The sequence below is a fragment of the Corvus kubaryi genome, unplaced genomic scaffold (assembly GCF_017639235.1).
Source record: "Corvus kubaryi isolate FWS band 111438036 unplaced genomic scaffold, C.kubaryi_AGA036_p1.0 68, whole genome shotgun sequence".
NCBI lineage: Eukaryota > Metazoa > Chordata > Aves > Passeriformes > Corvidae > Corvus > Corvus kubaryi.
In genome coordinates, this window is record NW_024582056.1 from 3,770,310 (window position 1) to 3,790,622 (window position 20,313).

Sequence of the window (20,313 nt, forward strand, 5' to 3'; positions counted from 1 at the left end):
AGGAAAGGAAAGGAAAGGAAAGGAAAGGAAAGGAAAGGAAAGGAAAGGAAGAAAAAGACAAAGAAAGAGAAAGAGAGAAAGAAAAAGAGAAAGAAAAAAGAAAGACAATCAAATACTAAAAAGCTGTAACAGGGTTGGGATTTCAGTTGGGTTTTATAATATACGAAGTAGAGGACTACCCTCTTTGTAAAAGAAAAAAGTCTGCTAATAGTAAATATGGATGTTTTAGAAGACAGAATGGCTATGGGCTAAAATCACAGAGGATAATTGTTTAGGAAGAAATGCAAGGGATGAATTCACAATGGAGGAGGAAAGAGCTAAATTCACTGTCTGGGAAAGTATAGCAGACAATTTATGGGATAAATACAACTACAAAATCTTACAGAGGGAAACTCAGGGGACTGGCAAGAACTTATCTAAAGGGGAGGTAACCAGGTGTCTAGGACTGCATCATTTGATGTGGAAAAGCATGTTATGCTGGCTAGCAAGAAAGAGAATTTCAGGTGCTTTCAACCCACAAAAGCAAATCTAAAGACATTTTTGAGATGAAATCAGATAAATGGTAAAGGATGTGGCTGATCTGGAATGAACAACCCATACTCATATATAGGAGAATAGGGTGACCGCTGGCAGCAGTGGTCACTGGCAGCAGTGGCACCAGACATAGAAAGATATAATGAGAAGAGAAAATGACATGGAAAAAGAAGGGATAGAGCTTTATGGGATGGAGCTTGAAAACATCTTGAGAAATACTTTGGTCATACCAGCTGCAGGCAGCCCATTTCTGAAAGAGGTTTGCTGAGACTGTTCTTCCAATCCTTCAGTCACATCTCATTTCAGTTGCCAACTACCCCTGCAAATATATAGGAAGTTTTACTTAGTGCTTAACCTAAATCACTGTGGCTGTGATTGAAGTCAATTGCTTATCTGTGGTGTGCATTGAGAATAATTTCTTAATTTCAAGAAATGTTTCTAAAAACTACAACCATAGCCCCTTCTTCCTCCTGTTTTCTTTCTGTAGACTGGGTTATTAGGTATAGTTGTTCTTTCCTCAAGAATAATAATTTTTTTTCTTAAAGGTTTTGTTGCTAGCCTGGTGTCTAATAATTTACATGTTATAAATAATTAGATGTGTGCTCAAACCTGAACACTGAATTTAAAATGAGGCTGAATGGAGAGGAAGGATTATTTAATATTTTTTAAGAATAATATTCCTGTCCATATATCTTCTTTCCCTTTGTGCTGATTTGGCCAAATTTAGGAATATATCCTCTGAGAGAAGGCAGGTTACAAACCACCCCTCCCCCACCAGGTTCGGGAAAAAAACATTTTCCTCGAAGGAAAATGAAAGAGATAAAAATTATTTATTTAACAAACACATGGGAAATGGATAATAATGCTAAATAATAAAATCTCTCGCTGTGGAGAAAAACCTGGGAAAGTGTTAGAGTCCTCCCTTTGGTCTCCTTGGAGCTGGGGCTTGGCCCAGAGCCAGGCCCTCTGTGCTCGTGGAAAGTCCTCCCGATGTGCTCTGATATTGAAGCAGTCCAGCAGAGAAGAAGGGAAAAAAAGTCTGAGTCCCAGGAAAACAAAGTTCAACTCTCCAGAGGAAAAGGAGCTGAAAAACTGGCCAAAAGCTGGCTGGAAAGTAAGCAAGCCGGGTGCTTCCCTCCGGTCTCACTCTCCTGCCGCAGCTGAATGCCTAGAGCCATCTCTATCTCTATCTCTGTGTCCTCGAAAAGCATGGAAATAAACTGCAAAACTCTTTTGAAAGTTTTGTTAGGTTTTTTCTCTCCCCCCTCTCAGGCTCAGCTTAAAGGCATAGAAAGACATAAAACTAATTTCTGGGCATAGAGCAGTGATAGGGAATACAACATTAAGACACCCCAAGACACCCCTTCTTTTTTTTTTTTTTCTTTTTTTTTTTTTTAAGATAAGTGATAAAAAAGTTCACTATATTGAGATTGTTCAGAACTATTATACTCTTTCTCCATTATATTCTCCAGAACTGTGCCTAGGTAGTTCTTGGGAGTACAGGGTTAAAAGCAGAAGAATGGTGAGCAGGATGGTAAATTCCCTCAAGTGACCTTGCAACTGGGAAGGCCAAGGCCTGGAGAATAACAGTGTGGGAAACCCCCCATATAACGCCTGCTATTGTTTGTCCTCTGTCAGTTTTGTGAAGCAGAATTTCCGTGTAGAGATGATGTACATGTTTTGAGAGATTTGGAGACACTCTCACAGACGTGCTTTGGGAGATGTTTCTCTCCCTGTTTTGGGAGAGAGAACAAGGCAGAGATCATAAAAAACCACAAAGATCAGAGCCTGGTGGTAAACTAAACTTGCACAGGCCCTTGATAAATATGTGCAAACAGCAGGGCTGCTGTCCATCAGGATGGACTGAGCCTGATGGTGCCTGCATTCCCTCTTGGGTGTCTCTGCCCAGTGTTGCTTCAGCATCCTCTGGTTAGTGAGTAATGAAATAATTTTACTCTTTGCACTTCAGACATGGGTTTGTGGTTGTTCTGGCTGCCTGCCTGTCTTGACTCAACACAGTAGTTCATTGTTATGTTGTGCAACCTATTATGATCTGTCCACTTTTTTGCTATATCCTGCACATTTCAGATAGTTTCTTTAACTTTTTTTTTTTTAATACTTTGATTTTTTTTTCTTTAATTCAGCAGGGAGGGTTTATACACTCTATAAATTTAACAAATTAACTCTATACTTGTTCATTCATGTCATGCAGAAAAATGCTGGGTAGCTACCATGCAGAAAAATGCTGGGTAGCTACCCTGTGAAACTTAACTCAGTATATATAATCAGGTAGGAAAGAGTAATCCAGAAGGGAGAGTAGGGTGCCACACGTAATGGAAGGCTCAGGGTACCTCACAAGGTACAGAAATTATAAAGATTCAAATAACTTCTGCATGTTCACAAGTCACCTACCATTTTTTCACTGCTGCATGTATAACCTCTCCCGCAAAATTTTAGTGACAGAGGTAAATTTAGCTATCTATGTAGAGAACTGCCGTAACAGTGTGATACTCTCCATGTCGTACTGTGAGAAAAGGTGTATTCACTGTATGTAGAGAACTAAGAATTATTGTTAGCTATCCATGTAATCTGATGAATACACAAAATCCTCATTAATAAACAGTCAAAATTGTTATGCAAGATAACTTACTAATATCTTCTGCCTTTTTTCTGGTCTTCTACTCACCCTTTGAATGTTCCAGTCTGTCTTAAGCCTGAGAGCTTCACTCTTCTTTAAGAAGACCAGGGAAAAATTTTGGTGAGGCATTCAGAGATTTTTACATGGTGGAGGACTATATTCTTCACAGCAGGGGAACTGGGAGGAGTGAGTTTTGATACCTTCTTCCTCTTCATTTTAACATCAGCTTGGAGTTATATTTTCCACGTTTTTGATTTCTGTCTGCTTAACTAGAGTTTTGGATATCCAATTACTGAACTACCAGTGGAACACAGATTGCATCTTTAACCTTCCACTTTAAATTTAGTATAGTGCATGTTCACTTGGGTTTGTTTAAAAACAATTAGGATTTTTAATACATAAAAATACTTAAAAATAAGACATAAGGTATACTTATATATAGTCTCTCTGTAGCACAAAAAAATCAACTTTTCTAGCAAAAGTTGTAATGATCAGTATTCCTTTTTCCTTTTTTTTCTCTGCTTCTTTTTCAGTACCTTTCTCCCCATGAATTGTGAAAATAACAGAAAACACTCCTTTGAGTGAAGTAGTTTTGATGTTTGGGAAATATGATTAGTATTACAAATTATAATACCTGATCCCTAAAATGTTAACTGTTGGGTTTTTTTAATTTAGCATTGAACTATGTATATTCAACTCAAATTCCTAACCAGATCAATGGTTGCAGGACTTCATAAAGAAGACTGGATTATAAAGTTCAAAGGTATAACTGACAATAACTGCAAATTCCAGTTATAATTTAATAACTTGAAGTGTGGTCACTGCGGTGTGCAAGGGTTCTGCTGCAGGCTATGAAATAAGCAGCTTATTGACAATTTACCAATTATCTTCTTAGTTCAGAACCAAGCAATTAAATTATGAATGACTTTAGTTGACTTCACTGGGATATAATACATAAAGTAATGAACATAAATCTATAATACAAGGAGTGATGAGATTAGAATCAATTAAGAATTGATCATTTGACAAAGCTAATTTGCTTGTTTCAAATACTACTAAAATTCTTCATAAAAATGTATTGTCTTCTTTTCCCTTAAGGAATAGCTTCCACCAATAGGTTACACATACAGAGGGAAAGATTTGTTCTGTTTTGAGTTATAGTCTCTTGCAAATCTGTCTTTTTAAACTACTTGCTTCATCGCATGATGCTCTAAAGCATTAGAACTTCTGATTTTGATAAAGATATAGGAAATAAATTACTACAACTAAATTATTTGAGTTGAAGGGTCCTCTGAGGCTCAGTGAAAATACAGCTTTTTCTGCATTTAGCTGTCTTGCTACTTCTACTTTTACTAGCTTGTTAAATGGTCCCTATTATTTTAAAATGTAGCCAGAGGTTTGAATTTCATTTCTGACATCATAAGCCAGGAACAAGAGTTTTAATGAAAGAAGAGAGCCACCTTAGCAAGCTGCTTAATTCAAGGGAGAACCAAAATGGTAGGAATTATGTCTCATGGCTGATGGCCATTGGAACTTTGGCTGTAGGCTGAAGGCTGTAGGAACTATGATAAAAGGTCTGCAGACTGTGGTAGTAAGTCTAATAAGTGGCTGGAGAGGGTCCAAAAATTTGGAGAAATCAGATGGAAAGTAAGAAAAGTTTCTCACTGTGGCTATATAAGAATAGCTCTATTGGCATCAACTCTGCGAGCAAGAACTAAACAGGAACAAAATATGCTCTGCTTACTTCCAGTGTAATAAAATTAAATATTGTTCTCCTCATGAGATTCCAACACAGTTTAACCTAATTTTTCAATAAGCATCTTCAGTTCCAAAAATATCTTTCTTTTATACAAACATAACAAAAAGGATTGAAAGACGAGATTAGAGCTGTGGGTGTCTCCCAACTGAAAGAGAAATGGAGAAAACAGGAACGGCATTGCATAAATACCTCCCCTTAAACAAGTTTTTTGAAATGTCACACAATTAAGATTCAGTTCAGGTTTGACCAAGGTCAAATAAACAACAAAATTCTTGTTGGCAGCTATCCCAGGCAAATTTTTTTGTTGCTCAAATTTGCTTTTCACAAGAAAAATTTACTAAAATTTCTTTATTAGAAAAAATTAAACAAACAATTTGTATTAAAATTACTATTTTAAATTTAGTTCTGCTGAATTCCAGAAGCAGCTATATATGTATGCCAAAAAATAGACAAAAAGAGGACATAATTTAATATAGAAATAACATCCTTGGTGTAAAAGTTCAGTCTCTTGAAACAGTAAGTGGAACTTTGACATGTGCATCAGTTAAAAGCGTTCATGGCCCATCTTATATATCTGTTAAATCTCATGAGTCTCAAACGACATGAAGTATGTTTTAGTATTGGATTGAGGGGTTGCATGAAGCAATATATAGTATTTTTCAAGTTGAAAATCAGATGAATACATTTGGAGTGGCATTAAAGCATTTTCTTCTAGGTTTTGAGACATATAGAAGTGATCAATCTGTGGAAAGTACTGCCTAATGGTTTTTAAATTGTTACCTGAAAGCTAATGGTGATTAACAGCTTCAGTGATGATTGATCCATCTCTTGCATACTGGAAATTGTTCCAAGAAAACTCATTAAAAATAATAACTAATAACAAAAACCTGTATAAACAAGAGCACAGTTGGGCACAATGCTCTTCTGTAGTAATTTTAATGTAATTTAGAAGGATATTACACAGAAATATGGGCATTACACAGGCGGATATTACACAGAAATTGGACATAGCTGATAGATTTTTAAAAGCTTTATTTCTTCCCCCCCCCTAGCCGCCCCCTTGTTTCTTTTCTATTGTGGCAAAAATTCAAGAAGTAATCATCAGGAAGAAGAGGTAGAGAGAAATTTGAGGAGAAAGATTGGTGAAATAGTTTCCTTTAGAACTATTTAAAGGTATTTCAACTCTTTAAATTCTTTTTAAAAGGAATACTTGAAGCCAGCAAAACTATTAAAATTCTTCTGAATTCTCAGACCCTCTCCTAAGAGAATTTTTTTTGCCAAAAGTTAGACAGTTTTCAATTAGTTTTCCAGGGAATTAAAAAGAAACAAAAGTGAACCAAACAAAACCACCCAAAAAAACCCCAAACAACAAAAAAACAAACAGACGAAAAATGTTTCTTCCTCCATTGACTCTTCCAGCACAGAATCCAGATATGCAATGTAGTACAGAACTCAGATTTCTGTTTAATTTCTGTAGTTATATATTAAAAGGTTTCCTTCATCTAGTTGTCTTCAAACTTTTCCTTTATACAGTGCTTTTTATTTGTTTAGTCTGTTTTTACTTTTTTTGCTAACTTATTTTTAGAGGTAAATGTTTTGCTTTAGAGTAGACTACTATCAAACTCATCACATTTAAAGCAGGCAACTGAACTCCAACAGGAGTCTCAAAGGAGGGAAAAGGCCTTGCTGGTATGTACATCCATTAAGCAGCTGTGCTTGCCAAGTCCACGTACATTAGCTACTTTTGTAAGTTTAACAAATTTCATCTGAGCTTTCATTCTGCTGACCTAATTTAACAAGAAGGAAATTCAATAAAAACCCCTAATATTGAAGCATTATTTCCCAAGAGGCATTTAACAACAGTTCTACATCAAATAATAATGTGTGGATAATGGAATATATGTACTGATGGGACAAGAAAGTGAAAAAAGGAAATAAAAAGGAAAAAAGCCCCCCCCCCCCCACGGGAAAGAAAAAAAAAAAAAAAAAGGGAAGTAAACTCTATATTCCCTTTTCAAAAAGACCCAATAGTTTTCCAAATTTTAGGGAAACTGAGAGAGAAAATTTCAACTTTGAATTTCTTATGGTCTTTGAGAAGAAGCTTTTCTAATTATCTTAGAATACATGTTAACCCTCCTCTCTCACTCAGTATACCTTTGTCTTGAACGCAAGTATGAGTTGAGATAAATAATTTCCAAGGTGGAAGACCACATCTCCAGTTTGTACATGCTGATATAATTCAGCACATGTTATTAGTAGTTTATATTAGAACGGATTGTTCTGTGTAGTAATCAAAGTTCACAAATCAAATAAATGTCAAAATTTTAGGAGAAAGGGAAAAGGGGTAAATGAAATGGTACATAACTTGGTTTTTATTTAGACCAGTGGAAATGGGTATCTGTGCGTTACTAAGAACTGACTCGGGGCCAAAATCCTAAACAGCATTGGCTTTTAGAAGTTGTTTGGACTTCCAAATGCTGGGAGAGAGGGGAAAATGTTCTCCTGAGTGAATATAACTTGAACACAACAACTGGCTCCTGAAAAGAATCTGTTCAGTTATTAACATGCCTGTACACACAGGCACAGAGTTTTTAAACTATGTCACTTCATAGTCTACTCACTTTAAAAATCCTGACATTTTATTATAAGCTCTTTTAATCAACACAGGCTTACTGGAAATGACTTGAGTAACACAATATCAAACTGAAACACACAAAGAATTTCTGTAATTTTTACATATACCTTCTTTGAAAAATAAAAATATTTAAGATAACAGTGAACTATGGTAATAGTGTTTTGCAGAGCACATGTTACTTAACTATTTAAATTAGCAAAGAGGAGAAAAAACAACCCAAGCTTATTACTACTTGAGTTTTTTGCCACATGTGCAAGAATATACAAGGAAATGCAACCACCATCCATGGTTTTTTTATGGATATGCTAGAAAGAATAGCAAAATGACCCTGGTTAAAGTTTGCAGAAACTACACCCTATTTAGATGAAGAATCATAGACTTTTATGATTTACTGAAGGGAATAATTACCAAATGGTCTCACTAACAAAAACTGTAACTATTTAAATTTTGGGATAGAAGTAAAGTGAAGAGAACTTAAATTTCTCTTGCTGAAATAAAATCTCATGGTTCCGTTAGATGAAGGAAGAAATAAAATAAAGCAAAGCAAAGCAAAAAACAAAAGTGGAGACAAAAAAAAAAAAAAACAAAAGTGAGCTGGGAGAGGCTTGCCTTCTCCCTGTGATATTTCCCACAATGAGATTAAGTTCAGTATTTCAGGATATTTGGAAAACCGGCCCTCATGTTTTTAAAAATGTTTCCTACAGTTTAAGGCTAAGCTCACATCACTCCATATTACAAGACCGTCTGAAGAACTTTCTCTGTTTAAAAGTTTGCTTCTTGTCATGTTGTAGTTCTTCTGATGCATATGATATTCCCTTTTACCATTTAAAATACCCTGGAGAACTGGTGTTTCACCATTTGTAATTTCTAAAACTACTTTATGTTAGAGTTTCATGTCTCTTGATAATAAGATTAATAAAACACTGGAATTCTTGTAAATGAAATTGGGTGGAAAACATTTGAAGCAAAGGCAGCAGTATTTAATGTGTAAGTTTCAGCAATATTAATCCACCAGTCTAAATAAAGAACACTCTTGTAAGTTTCTAAATTGAAATTTTTTAAATGGCACTCTTACTTTTTTTTTTAGGAAGTATTCTGACAGCAGCTACCTAATATATTCAGTGTTCTCCCTTTATGGATAACCTTTACATTTCTGACCAGGTTGCTTTCTATGTTGTTATGTTTTTATATGAAGGGTACAGTAGCAGTGATGTTGGAGACTAGTGTTTGAATGCATTTCAACTTACATTGTCTCTTCTCTATTTACTTTCAGGGTTTGTTTACTGTATACAGTTCAGAGATGAGCTGCTGGAAACTGCTTGGCTGCAACAGAAACTAGAGACATAAAAAATAAGAGCCAAGGAAAACAAAACTTTACGCTCCATTGCCGACTGGCTTGAAGAGCATCAGCAGTGGAGAACTATGACAATACAGCAAGTCCTATTACTTCTGCTGCTCTGGATGTGGCTGCCACATCCCTGCCATACAGAAATGCTGTTCAGAAGGACTCCTGATCTCAAACCCAAAACCTTTGGAGGACGTGCTTCAGGGAATGATGGGAAAGCAATTCACCGCCAGAAGCGAGGCTGGATGTGGAATCAGTTTTTTCTTTTAGAGGAATACACAGGATCCGATTATCAGTATGTTGGCAAGGTGGGTTTCTCATAAGGTTTTCTGTATAATTTTCAAGTGTTCTTATCTTTCCACATAGGCTTACCTTCTATGTTTTATTCTAATGTGTAAGGAGCAGATTTCCAAGCAACATATATACTGTTTCTCCTACTAGAATCACTAACTTAATGTTGCTAATTAGAATTATTGAGAAATATTTGAAGGAAACAAATGAAATTATTTTTGACAGATTAGTTTGTTTCAGCACATCATACCAGCCAGCAGCCCACTCAGTATGTCTTTGTTATCAAAGCGTAATATTTTATAAATCATTATAAAATAATTTTCCAACTCTGTCTCTGAATATTTCGTGTTTCATACAAGATACTGCATCTCTTTCTACGCTCATGTTTGAGGAATGCAACCTATTTTGAAGAAAAAATATTCTTCCTCTTTACCTATCCGTGAAAATCATTTAACTTCAGGGAATAAAGTTCATTAGCAAACACATGATACAAATCATGTGATTAGGAAGTGAACTGCAATAGAAGACAGCAGAATGGTACACGTGACTGCATAGCTTACTAGAGGAGTACATAAAGGACACTGGAAGTGCCCTTTAAATTATTTTCTGTTGTTGTTTAGGTTTTCCCATGTGATTTATTAAAAAATATATAATGTATACTGCCACAATAATATTCAAGCAGGTACAAGATATTAATTCAAACTGGTAATTTTCTTGAAAATGAAAGTTAGTGTTAGCAGTAATGGTACAACTTAGGATCAATTGTTGGTTCTAAACACAGAAATTCAATTTTCTATAAAGCAGATTTTCAGTATTTATGTGATTTTGAACTTGAAAAATACTACAGTGAAATTCTGACTTTTTGAAAATCATGGAATCACAGAGCAGCTGATTGGAAGGCATGTTTGGAGATCACCTAGTCAAACTCCCATGATCAAAGGAGGATAAGCTTGAGCTTCCTCAGGTCTATGTCCTGTCAGATTTTAAGTAGCTTCAAAGGTAGAGGCTCCACAATCTTGCTGGGCAAACTATTCAAGTATTTGACCACCCACCCAATAAAAGGTTTGTTCCTATACTTAAAGGGAATTTTTCGTATATCACATTGTGCCTATTGTCTCTTGTCACGTCGCTGGGCACCACTGAAAATAAACTGGGCCCGTTTCCCTCACTTCTTCCCAACAAGTATTTATATACATTTATAAGGTCTGTGCTGAACCTTCTCCAGGCTGAACAATCTCAGCTCTCTCAGAATCTCCTCATATGAAAAATGCCCTAATTCCCTATTCAAATTACTGGCTATTTGCTGGACTCCCTCCAGTAGTTCTTTACTTCTCGTCATGTGGGGAGCCCAGACCTTGACACCGAAGTACAGACATGTCTCACCAAGGCAGAGGAGAGAGGAAGGATCATCTCTCTTGACCTCCAGGTGATGCTTTTCCAAATGGAGCCCAGGGTGCTGATGACCTTTGCTGCAAGGGCATATTTCTGGCTTCTGGTCAGCTTGCTGCTCAAAAAGACACCAAGGTCACTTTGCGAAACTGCTACCTAGCCAGTTGGGCCCCAGTATGTACTTGTGTATGGGATTATTATATTATAAAACATTTTGCAGAAGAATTAAAGACACTGGAGGATTTTTGAAAGGAAATGCTTATTAAAACTTAGCAAATTTAAACACTACGCAAAAATTCAAGACTGCAGGCTTATAAATGAGTAAGTTTCCATTTTTTATTTGTTGCTTTGAGTCTGTAATATTAGCACTAGCATTTAAATAATGCAACCATTTCCAAAGCATGTTGAGAGTCTTGTAAATAGTCCCTATATTTATTTCATGCAGTTCTCAAGTGTAAAGTCAGGACTCCCAAGTGTTCTGAAGCAAGTAGGCCAGTTCCTCAGTCTGGATCAGATTGACAGCTTACAAAAATTGACGTTACCCACAAAATAAGAAGGGTCACTGTATCAAAACACTATACTATTGTATTGAAAATATATTGCTTACAGAAGTCCTAGGAGATAAACAGCTTGCCAGGGCACTCTGAACTTCATATTATTTAAGTACCTTCAGAAGCATGCTGATTTTTTTTTTCCTATTGTATTATTTTTGAATACTTATGATTTCAAATCACAAAGTGGGAGTGGTGTTACTTAATTTTCTTCCCGTCATAAGTTAAGGAATACTCTTTAGAGGGGAAAGGGTTAACACTTTTTAGACTAACTCACCTGCATTAGAAAAAGAGAGCTGTTGATAAACATCAAACTATTTTGGCTGAGAGAAAATAAGTGTTTGCAAATGTGAAGTGATAAGTAAAGATAAGTAACATGACAGATTAAGAGTACAGAACTGAGAAGAAACTTGATGAGCATTTAAGACAACCCTTTCATCTATTTTGCTCTGCCTAGACTAAAAGAGTTGTTAATTTGAGGAAGAAAATTTAAAATTAAACTGAGTATAAAAAGTTGCCCTGTAGCAATTTTCTGACAAGTTTGTGAAAACACATATTGTGGGAGTGTGTCTTGTTTGGTTCAGTCCGGGTCTCCCCTTTAGGTTTTGTGTTACTGTACCATCCCAGTTTATACCCTCCTGGTTTCGTGTTCATAACCCTGCTTTCTCTATTTGTCTCCTCCCAGACCCCTGCCAATCGCTCCGGCACCCCTCCCAAGCTTCTAGAAAGTTCTGGCAGGGGCGTCGAGTGATTGGTCTTGGGGGGAGGATCCCTCCCTTCCTTTCCCAAGATAGGTTCCCTTATGTGTCCCTCATCCCGCAGACCCATCCTTCTCCTTCCCTGATTCGATGCCGTTGTCATCCCTCCCCTGTCGCCACTCCCCCATAAGACCCCTGGCAGGCGCGCTCAGGGTTGCTCATTGCTGGACACCCCCGGGGGGCGAGGTCCCCTGTTCGGAGACACAATAAACCTTCTGGACTTCATCCACAATTGAGCCTGCTTCCTTCTTCCACCACCTGCCTCTATTGCCGCGGTCCTGTGGAAGGACCCACGAGCCAGACCTCTGGTCTCCCGGATTCCGGAGGCTGGTCCCCGCAGCCTGCTGCGTCCAGAGCTGACCGGGCAAAGTGGGAACTGCTCCAAAAAGGACGCAGAGGCAACATATAAAATGAAAAAATAAAATACACATATAAAATTAAGAGTATCATAGCATGCTATTTGTTTAGGGAGAGTTTTACACAAAGGAAGCTAATGGAAAGAGATATAATTATAAGAGGAATTAAAAATAGATTGTTACATTAATTAATGTTTTAGTCTGATAATCCAAATTCTCAAATTATTAGGTAAATAATTACTGATTAAAAATTTTTTACATAAATGTTATAGTATCTATCTCCTTTCCCTTGTTTTCGCACTTACCTTTCCAACAGCCATCTCAGTTCTATACTCAAAAGATTTCTGGATGTTTCCTTTCACCTGATTTTATCCAGAGACAAAATTATTTCGATAGGTGGGTGACATGAAATGTCACGTTCCTGTTAATTTCTCTGCGACACGTTTGAAGATGGTGTTTGGAAATTTTGGGAGATAATAGGAGCAAAAGTTAGAACTCAACGATTCATGGCCAAGGACTAAGAATTTTTGTGTAATTTCTTCAGTGGAAGAATCAGTAGCACTTTCAAAGCTAATTCATCTGGGTTTATGGTTTACATATTTTGGTTTCTGAGCTCGTGACTGATACAATTTTTCTTGTTTCTTAACCTGCATGTATATATCTGTCAGGGAAACTTGAGAACTGTTGAATATCACAATACTCTTGAAACAAGTGTCTACAATTCACAGTGCAATTTAGGCATTCATTCATTCACTGTTTGGGTCATCTTGAGAATGTTGAACTAGAATAATACGATGGAAATGAGGTTCAATGAATGAATGAATGGGATACATAATCCCATAACAAATGAAGTATTTCTTATTTAAGTCAACTATCCTTGGGAAATGGTGGCAGAGTACATACTGACTGGTTATGGACATTCCCAGGTTTCTTTCGATCAGTATTTATTATTATCACAAGAAAGAAGATGGTCATCCTTTCTTTCATGTAATACACAGCATCCTTAGGGCAGAAATCCAAATTATGTAAGTGATTTTTGTATATGCAGAGCCTCAAATAATAATTCCAACTGTATTTCTTGTAAAAGTGGAAGTCATAAAAAAGAGCCATGTTGAAAACCAAACCTGTACATATATATTATACTATTTGTCTTTGAGGTATCTTTATAAAAATATACTAGAAGAAAATCTGAGTAAAAGTGGTCCTCCTAGTTTCAGATAAACAATGCAGGAATGTTCAAAAAGAAGTAAAAATATCATATCAGAAAATACACTTTATTAATATTACGGAAAGCTGATTCATAATTTTTATTTCTATTCTTAGTATACAGTTCCAAGGCCCATTTATTATTTTTCAAATAAAGTGCTGCAATTAGAAAGTATTACACATTTTCAAACCTTTCTGAAAACCTTCAATTTACTTTGAGTATATCCAGAGAAAAAAATTCTTTTAAGTCTAAACCTTACTTTCTAGTAGTTTCCACCTAAGGGAAGCACTACTGTGCATCAATAATATCTTAGTACTGTGTGATTCACAGATAAATTCTTTATCCACATTGAAGTTCATTTTCTCCCCTTATTATCTCACCAGATCTTGTCAATTGTTTAGTTTTGCAGATATTTTCCCCACTTAGCTTTCTGAGACAGATATTGACTTTTTCTAGCAATTTCCATTACAGTAGTTTTATTGCATGAAGGATCAACTGACACAAATATTTCAGTACTTTGAGAGACTGAAGTTCTTAGTAACACTGAAGTGCTTTTTAGTATCTCAAAGGATAATTTATCTTATATTTGCACATAAATGTATGTAAAATTTGTGTGTGTCATAGTAGAACTGTTACCAGAAAGGATTATCCTGGCAGTATTAACTATCACATGCTTGTAAGTGTAGTCATTATCTTTGATGGTGTAAAGAGAAGAACATGTCAACCTCACTTAGTTCCTTTTCACTTTGAGAATCCCAACACAGACATGATTCTGAGGAAAAAACTTAGCAAGCTGTGCGTGCATGACACATTTTCAAGAACAGCAGTTACAGCTTTAGTAACTGTCTACTGACACTGTGGGTGATATACCACGTAACAGTCATAAATGTGTAAAGCAGCAAAGCCACAGATGTTGCTTGTATTTTTCTTTCTGAGGAAGCAACTACCAAAAGCATTGGTTTTGGAGAGGGTAATACAAAATACCATGTTTTGATTTCAAAGGATTCATCACCAGGTGTGACAAAAAAAAAAAAGATCCCAGTGAAGTGATGCTATTGTAGTGCTAAGGTGAAGACTTACCAAATCCTTTTAAAAATCTCCGCATTTTGGTTTCTGAAGAGTGTTTCTACCATACGTTTGCTGCTATGAGAGACTAAAGAGTAGGACTTTGAATTGCAAATGCTAAGGTGCAGGCTTAATATTTGGTGTGAAGATCTGACTGAGAGATATAAAATGCCTTTCCTTTGAGGTGAAGGTAATCAGCTCCGTGGCACTCAAGTTCTGCAGAGGTTGAATTTTCAGCTAGAGCAGATTCTTGTGACAGAGATCAATAAAAAGGTATGGAAAGGGAGGGAAGATATTCCGCAAACTGAATAAATGAATAGTGATCTGTCAAGGTGAAAAAGGGCAGCTAGTCCTTTAGTAGTTTCCACGTGAGGTGTTTTTGGTGTAACTCTACTGGAAGCAAAGCCCAAGTTTTTCACAGCTGTGTATCTTCAAAAACCTTATCTTATTGAAGATACTTCAGTGTGGTGAAATTGACATTTCAGACACAACAACATTTAGAAATGTATTTCTTTCTCAGCAAGACTTAAAACATAGACTGTGAAGAGGGTTATTTAAGGGACCAATTCATTTCAAGCATATGAAAGATTGCTTTTGGGGGTACATGTGTGACCTCCTAGATATTTAAGAACAGGTCAACAATGTCAGAGAGAAATATTGCTTTCCCATAACATCAGAGACATCAAAAGCTTCCCGTAGGATTGTCCTGAAGGCTGATTGATTCTTAGTGAGTGCTGAGAAAGATTCATTCTCAAAGTCTGCTGGGATTCAGTTTAGTAGGAAGTTTATGACTATAACTGCTTAGATTCATTTTCTGTTTGCAAAAGGACTATTCCTTTGGAAACCTCAGTGTATGCCAGAGGCTCTGATTTCTTGCTTCATGAAACAGCAGCAGAAGGTAGTGGTGACAAAGAGCTAACCAGGCTGAATAGTAAGGTTTTATTCTCATAAATAATGAATTGTTTGTTAGCTACTATTCTGGATGTACCCCTACAAGACATTGTGTTTTGCTGGATGACACAGAACAGAACTGACAGTTGTTGAAGAATGCAAAGGCTTTGTAGTGTCCGTAAGTCTTTTAGTGATGACCAAAAGACCCACAGTTGTTGTGTTCCTGAATTCAAAGTCAGATATATTTGTTCGAAGACTGTAGCTTCACAGCCCTGGAAGATGTCTGTGTATGTTTCTTTAAAGTGTTGTCTGCTCAGAAGGAAAGAGGGATTAAGTCACTTGAGTAGGGCGTACTGAGGGCATATTTAAACCAACTGCTTAAGGGGATGATTCCCACTGTCCAAATTATCTTACAGTGTTTTTGCTCAGATGTGCCACATACTGTAAATGAAAGACCTAAGTGAACAATCCCAGTTGCCTCTTAAGACTGGTAACATTTTGGAAAGCATGAGGAAGCACAGAGACCTACAATGAAACTCCAGTGTTTCACAGTGAAATAGTGCTAGAATGGATTACCATCCTTTTAGATTTTGTTTCATGTGTGCAAGCCACATCCAACAGAGCTGAAGGTAGATGTTCCAGAGCAATTTTGCCCTTCTTGGGGAGTCCAGTGTCAGTATTTGTTCTCTCAGTCAGAAATGCTGGATGTGTTGAATGTCTGCTTCAAATTTGTCCTTAAAGATCTAACAGGCAGATGACTTGCAGCATGCTTTTCCTCTAAAATGGTAAAGTCAGTAGGACTGTTTATGCAACCAGAACCACCTAGCATTTCAAGAGCCATGTTTCACAAAATCTGTTGGGCCTCATCAGATATTGTCAAGGAAGGAAGTCATGAAGGCAAGAAGGCAGGAAGGCAGGCAGGAAGGAAGGCAGGAAAGAAGGCAGGAGGGAAGGCAAGAAGGAAGGCAAGAAGGAAGGCAGGAAGGCAGGAAGGAAGGAAGGAAGGAAGGAAGGAAGGATATAGGCAAAGATACCAAAATTAGAATGAAAAGGACAAAAAAGGTGAAACAACAGGCTTACTAACACTGGTGTCATTTAATCTCTACCATAGCAGAGAAGATCTGGTTTGACAGAACTGAAAGGCAGCGTGTCCTATGTTTTTATACTGTATGACTAGGACGCAAGGGAAAAACATCAGAGCATGCCAATGCTGGTATGGGTGTTGATAGGGAAAAAGACTTTCTGGCTAACAGTGTTAATCTAGTTTTAATCAAATGGGAATGTTTTCATTACCAACTGGTATGATGAGAAGAGGGAAGTTCTGTGGGTCCAGGTTGCAGCTGCATCAAATCTTCACAGGCAATGAAGTTTATGCCAGTTTCAGGCTCACATCACATATCCATACACAGGTAATTGCCAGAGGACCTTGTGTTACACTCATGGCAAGTGATTAATTGGTGAATAAAGTGAACCGTGGTTCCAAGGTGTAAACCATGCTCCGAGATTCCAAGGCTCCTGTTATGATCCAATTATTGAGAGATATCTCTGGTCAAATTAAGGTGCAAATGAGACCATATGCCTAAGTCAACAGTGTGGATCTTATTTAACAATATAATGTGAGGTAGGAAGATACAAAGAAATAGAAAAAAGGAGCAGGGAGGGGGAGAGAGAAAGAGAGAAGAAGAATATAGTCACCACCCAGTGGCATCCTCTTGGTTCTTCTTTACCCTGGGCTTCTTGGTGGTAGGGTCCCAAGCTCGCTCAAAAACTTTTCAACATCTCTACATTTTTCAAAATAAAGGAATTAATGCTCATTGGCTGCACAGTTTTCTTATTCTATTGGTTAAATTATTCCCTCTCTTCTAATGCCAATTAGTCCACATGCTCAGTCCTTTTCTTTTGAATCAGTGATTTTTTTTGAGTTGGTGGGTCATGATCTCCCCCTGTCAGAATTACCTTGTACACAATCAGAGCCGATTCAGCAGAGTTGCTGATTTTTCTTTCCTTGTGGTCCATAAATTCTGTGTTCTTTGTGTTCAATATCAGTGATGTCCTCTTCTCTTCCAGTTTTTTTAGCCTCCCTACATCTGAGGTAACACTTGGACAACAGTACCGCCTTTATCTTATCTCAAGTTCCTGCTGTGGGGCTTCTCTTACAGTCCAAGTTTTGGGTATTCATGGAAGAGTGTTTGGGTAGGCTTGGATGGTCACTGATGGTCACACATGCCATCTGTCCCATAGCTTGTGGTGGTCTTCGTTTGACCAATGATACGTGTTCGAGCAGTTGCTTTATACAGTTTGCCACAGTGGGGATTTTGGTCCAGATGTGTTAACCAGGATGAGCTAACCAGATCTCCCCTCTGCTGGGCCTGGAGTTCACGCCGTCCTGTCACTGTCTTCTGTGCTTCTGGCAAAGTCCTTCCATGGCCTTAACTATGGTCAAAACAGACAACTGTGCTCTTTAAGTCCTTACAATTCCAAAAAGAGAAGCAAGGCAAAAAACAGAGGAGAAGAACAGTGAGACACTGAATTGCTTAGGTAGACATATCTGTATCTCAGGTAGACACACGTAAATGTGCTTATAGACAACAGCTTGCAGTTAAACATTAACCTTAGTAGAAGACCTTTTTCACTTCCATGGGTAGTTTTAGGCATACTTTGCATCATTTTAAAGGTCGTGGTAACTGCAGGAGGTACAATCAAAGAAGTGGGATATAACATCTAAAATTGTATTTGCTCAGCTTTCAAGCAAATAATCATTTTATAATCTGTTCTTATATCTCCTTGGCCTCTATAGGACCATAAGTGTTATTCTTAACAAGTTTAAAAATTTTAATGGACTTGAATTGGAATCTGCAATAGATCTTGACAAAAATGAGGTGGTTTTAATTTTTTTCCCTCTACGGAAAACAAACTAAAACTGAATGTGGGAGGTGCAAAGTAGAGGAAGATACTCATGGAAATTTTAAGTTCTCCTAAACAAAGTTATGAATCAATTGAAAATTAAATTAATTTAATAGTTCTCCCTGACCAAAATGACCCTTTGGAGGCATTTTAAAGCTTTCTGTTTCAAGCACAGCTTTTGCATACTAAAACTGGTATGTTTAACTTTTGAGGTAAAACACTAAAAAGTATTTCTTATTCGCTGTCATATTTCAGGGGCATTATTTTGCCCTCCCTTGGCCAGGCTTTCGCCGGGGCTCTCGCCCGCCCGCCCGTGGCTGAGGGGCTCAGCCGTGCCCTGCGCTGGGGCCGCTGCAGCCGCTGGCACCGCCTGGGCCCGGCCCGGGCAGCCCCGGCACTGTGCATAGGGAATGCCCGGCAGAGGCCCCAGTACTGCCGCTGCCCCTACCCAGGCACCTGCTTTCTATATGATAACATGCTTAGCTCACGTATATTAAAACAGTTTTTTATTATTTCCTTGTCCATGTCAATAGTTCTCAGTATTGTAGAATTACATGCTACGTTCATACTCAATCTGAGTGCTTCACAAATACCACTGTCAAAGGAGTGTGGGTGTTTCACTTAATGTATTTCCAAATCCATCCACCTAATTCCTTTCAAGTACTTTACCCTTATGCAAAAAACTTTGCAAGTCTACTCATAAACTAATGCCAATATCAGTAGGGACAAGTAGCTGAATATTGTTTCCTCCTCTTCTGTCAAGTAAATGGAAGCTACACATCTAATGGTATTGAGTGCTTCGAGCTAGCATGGTAAATGGAAAACACTGGGAATATATGAATCGTAGAACCACAGAATCTCCTGAGCTAGAAGGGACTCACAAGGATTGAGTTCAATTCCTGTCCCTGCACAGAACTACCCCAAGAATCACACCATGTGCCTAAGAGCATTGTCCAAATGCTTCTTGAGTTCTGGCAGGCTAGCTTTACCTAAATAATTTAATGAAAACTATCTAGTTTTGATACAAGAGGGAAGAATATTATTTGACTTCTCCATTTTTCTTTTGCACATTGATACTTGAGTCCCAGCCATTTATCAATTTGATGAGAAGTGGTAAATGAGACTGAGGGGTCAATATGGTTCTGCTAGTCACTGAGGGAGGTTTCCTGCCACTGGCTTTCTTAATATCTGAGAAAACTATTTTAAAATGGTAGATTTTAATTTTTCTCATAGTAATCCCAGTAGCAGTAGTCTGCCACTTTGAAACTGATTTCTAAAATAGAGAATTCTGATCTGTGCAAGCACAAAGTGAAATAACATCTATCAGTTGTTAGGAATATTTAGAAGGAAGACAGTCTAAATTACTGGCATACTTCCAGCAGGTGTAAAATCACAAATAGGATACATTTTACTGTCTTTATGAAGACCAGCTATAGCCCTCTTGGGTGGTTTTCATTTAGTTTGTATCTGATTATGCATTGTACTTGAAACAGCATCATGCTTCAAAAGAGTATAAGAAACTGGGAAATGGTTTAATCTGAACTCTCCAGTTCCTTTCAGTTCAATTTATCTTTTGGTTTTTAAATTGTATCTGCTTGTCACAAAAAGATAGTCCAAAGGGAAAGAACTGATAAAACTGAAATGATTTATATTCAAAGCCACAACTCAGAAAAAGTAGAGTCCACTTCATCACAGTACATTCATTCACTCAAGGAATTAAAAAACATAATAGAAAAGAGAGCTTTACAAATGTTTGACCTACACCTTGTTTGAACTTATAAATGTGTAAATAGCCAATAATTTCAGCAGCAATTCAAAGGCTGATTCTCCTTAGGTTTTGGGGTTTTTTTCCTTCTCTTGATTTTTTTTTTAAATCAGATGCAGATGACCTTTTAAATATCCTGTATACACAGATAACAAGGAAGATCTGGGACTAATACTGTGGAAAAATTGGTGACTTGCAACAAAATACCCATGAGGGAGAAAGTTC

General features: G+C 37.3%; 1 protein-coding gene across 3 annotated transcripts in view; it reads left to right on the forward strand.

Moving 5' to 3' along the window:
* Window positions 1–20,313, forward strand: part of CDH10 (cadherin 10) — a 99,513-nt gene that overhangs the window by 30,979 nt on the left and 48,221 nt on the right. For all 3 annotated transcript variants that reach the window (XM_042048751.1, XM_042048750.1, XM_042048752.1), the window contains exon 2: window positions 8,840–9,219. In XM_042048751.1, the coding sequence (XP_041904685.1) occupies window positions 8,989–9,219 (231 nt within the window). In that variant the 5' untranslated portion in view covers window positions 8,840–8,988. The remainder of the gene's footprint in view (window positions 1–8,839; window positions 9,220–20,313) is intronic.